General features: G+C 54.7%; 1 protein-coding gene across 1 annotated transcript in view; it reads right to left on the minus strand.

The window, feature by feature from the left end:
• Window positions 1–3345, minus strand: part of LOC109372913 (actin-binding LIM protein 2-like) — a 68096-nt gene that overhangs the window by 7001 nt on the left and 57750 nt on the right. The window contains exon 3 of the mRNA XM_019626425.1: window positions 1724–1907. Coding sequence (XP_019481970.1) covers window positions 1724–1907 — 184 coding nt within the window. The remainder of the gene's footprint in view (window positions 1–1723; window positions 1908–3345) is intronic.

Consider the following 3345-nt stretch of genomic DNA (forward strand, 5'->3'; position numbering starts at 1 on the left):
AGTCCTGAGCTGCCTGTGCCCCAACCTATGAAAACAGTTGTTTCGTATATTTTGTCCAGTTTTCTAGTGGTTTACAGTGGATGGTAAATCCAGTCCCAGTGTGAGAGAGCTGCCTAATATTATTTTTTAAATAGCGGATTATCCAGAGGAGATCTTTCAAACCCACTGTGATTAAGTCAACCCTCGTCTCTAAGCTACATGCTCAGAAATCAAACAGTCAGCTAGTCCCTGGGGGGACTCTAACCCACACACGTGGCAATAACACACAGTGACTCTCTCATTAGAAATGTTCCTGTCATTATTCCTCCCTCAGCATCCTCCTGACAAAGCTTCCATTTCTGTCTAGCGCACCTGCCGTAACTAGACAACGGCTTTGGGGACAGCACTGAAAAAGTCCCCGTTAAACTGGGTGCGGTGACAGACAGAGATCAGAGCAGAAAGTAAATTCTGGGGTTTTATTCTTTATTTTCCAGAAACGGGACATCCCCCCTGGAAGAACTGTGTCTGGGGCCGTGTGTGTGTCGGGGGGTTGGGGGGGAGGTACGCCCACGTGGGAAGGCTGCCTGCTGGCCTCTCTGCTAAGCCCCCCGAGGTGCAGGCAGAGAGGGGTGCCAGATGTGATCCTGCTGCTGAGGGTTGGCACCTCAGTCATTTCAGTGCATGCCTGCTCTGTGCCAGGCACCCGGGACCCACATGGCGCTCACACCAGGCAGCTCCAGCGACACACTGCTAGAGGAGTGTGGGGGCCCGGGAGGGTGTCCTCTCACAGTACAACTGGGGGACAGGAGGGAGGGGAGGAGCCACTCTCACGGGCGGGAGAGACTCTGGAGAGGCACCTCCTGTTGCCCTGCAGTGTCTCTAGGTGCTGAGCCCTGTAGGGTCTCTGCTAATGCATGTCCAGGTCACCAGTGCCAGCCCAGGGCCTGGCCACGTGTAGGCACTTAGAAAAGACTGGTCGAATGAATGAATGAATGAATGAATGAATGAACAAACTAGAACAGGCTATGACGCTCCTCTCAGCCAGGCTGAGGAGCTTGGAAGCCATGGGGATGGTGTGGAGGAGTGACAGGGAGAGAGGAGGCAAGGACCCCAGTCAGGCAAATCTCGAGGCCTGAGCTTAGGCAGCAGCTGGGTGGATTCTGGAAAGGCAGGGACCTTGGAAGACGCCCGTGCTCGGGGCTCATGCGCCTGGCGGATTGGTGGACCTGTGCCGCCCACAGATTGGGGACACGGGGAGTGAGGCAGAGTGTGCAGGTGGGACGTGCCCAGACAGCTGTCGAGCGTTGGTGGGTGTGCATGGAGGCGCTGAAGTGTGGGCACCCCAGGCTCCAAAGTGAGACATGAAATGTGTGTAGGATGCAGACAAGGGGGCCCAGGAAGGGACAGGGAGACAGCACCTTCCTAGAAGCCAAAGGATGCCACGTGCCGGCAGCCTCGGAACCCACTGGCCACTGTGTCCCCAGGAAAGAGGGCTCCGTCCCAGGCTGCGGGCAAGGGTCTGGGCTGGATGAGGGTGTGCCCTCAGCGTGCGGCCACACGGGGTCCGCTTGCCACCCCTTGGCTGGGCCCCACCTGCCCTCGCTAGCTGTGACCCAGTGGGAGGAAGGGAGGGAGCCGGTGGGGAGGGGAGGAGAGAGAGGGAGGGAAGAAGGGAGAAGGAGGGGGAGAGAGGGGGAGGGGGGAGGCAGGAGGGGGGGCGCGGGGCGCTTGGCAGCCTACTCACCGGCACACGGCACACACGAAGCAGTCAGGGTGGTAGGTCTTGCCCAGTGCCGACACCACCTCGCCCTCGATGAACTGGTCACAGCTGAAGCAGCGGGTCCCGTACAGCCGCTGGTAGTCCTGCGTGCAGATGTACTCGCCCTGGCGCACGAAGAAGCCGCCCTCGGCCAGGTCGCAGCCACATGCTGGGGGACAGCGTGTGTGGCCAGTGTTAGCGGGTGGAGACCATCTCCCCGGAGCCACCACACACAGCCCTCCCCTGACACAGGCTCAGGGTGGTTCACTGAAAACCTCGGGGGGCCAGGTCCAGGCACAGACTCCAGCTCCGGCCCCTCAGCCTGGAGCTGAGTGGCCTTCCTTGTGGAAGCTTCCCCAAGGGGCACTGACCCGAGAGGAGAACCAGGCTGTACTCAGGGGCCACCGGCCTCCCTCTGGCCCTCCCTCGCCTCCTGGACCCCACCAGGGTGCAGCGTGGATGCCCCGAAGCCTTCTGCAACTGCAGGAGGGCTGTCCCCAGCACGGAATAGATCAGAAAGGCACCTGCTATGCTCTGGGCTCTGTTCTGTGTGGGAAGGTCCCATGTGGCAAAGGACAGGTGAATCCCTNTGTGTGTTCCTTCCTCTCGGTGAGCACCGTCGAGTGGAAATACTGGGTCATATGCTTGTGGCAAACTGGTTTCCACAGAGACTGTACTGCTTGTGTTTCCACTGGCAACACACACAAGTTCCCTTTGCTTCACATCCTCACCAACGCATGACATTATCCATCCTTTCAGTTGGTCATTCTGTGGACGTATAATGGCATTTCATCATGGTGTTCGTTTGCATTCCCCGATGACTAATTGTTAACATTATTTCATGTGTTATTGTCATTCATGCATATTCTTTTGTGCACTATCTGTTAAATGCTGTCGCTCATTTTTTTTTTAAGATTTTATTGGGGAGCTGGGAAAGGAGAACAGCCGAGTTGTTGTCCTTCAATCTTAGTTGTGGAGGGTGCAGCTAGCTCAGCTCCAAGTCCAGTCACCATTCGGCCGCCCGTTGGCAGCTCGTGGCCGCTCAGCTCAAGGTGCCGTGTTCAATCTTAGTTGTGGGTGGGCATAGTCCACCATCCCATGCGGGAGTCGAACTGGAAACCCTGTTGCTAAGAACGCATGCTCTATCCACTGAGCCATCCGGCCACCCGCTCATTTTTAATAGGGGTTTTCCCCTCTTATTATTGACTTGTAGACATTCTTTATACATTTTGGGTACCAGTCCTTCATCAGATACGTATTATCTATCAATCAATGGCTTGTTCTTGCATTTTCTAGATGTCTTTTGACATCATTTTCCTTCTGCTTGTGAAATTTCCTTTAACTTTGTCATCGTGCAGGTCTGGTGGCAACAAATTCTCTTAGCGTTTCTGTGTCTCCAAGTCTTCATTTCTCTGTGACAGCTTTATTGACACTGTTTTATTCACAGGCTCTATAACATTCACAAACCATTCAATGTCTACAATTCAGTGGTTTTTAGTGTATGCAGAGTTGTGCAAATAACTCCACAGTCAATCTGAGGACATTTTTTATTTCCCCAAAAGGAAGGTCATACGCTTCAGCAGTTTTGCCTTCATTTTTTTTTTTTT

Source organism: Hipposideros armiger, unplaced genomic scaffold, assembly GCF_001890085.2.
Source record: "Hipposideros armiger isolate ML-2016 unplaced genomic scaffold, ASM189008v1 scaffold_677, whole genome shotgun sequence".
NCBI lineage: Eukaryota > Metazoa > Chordata > Mammalia > Chiroptera > Hipposideridae > Hipposideros > Hipposideros armiger.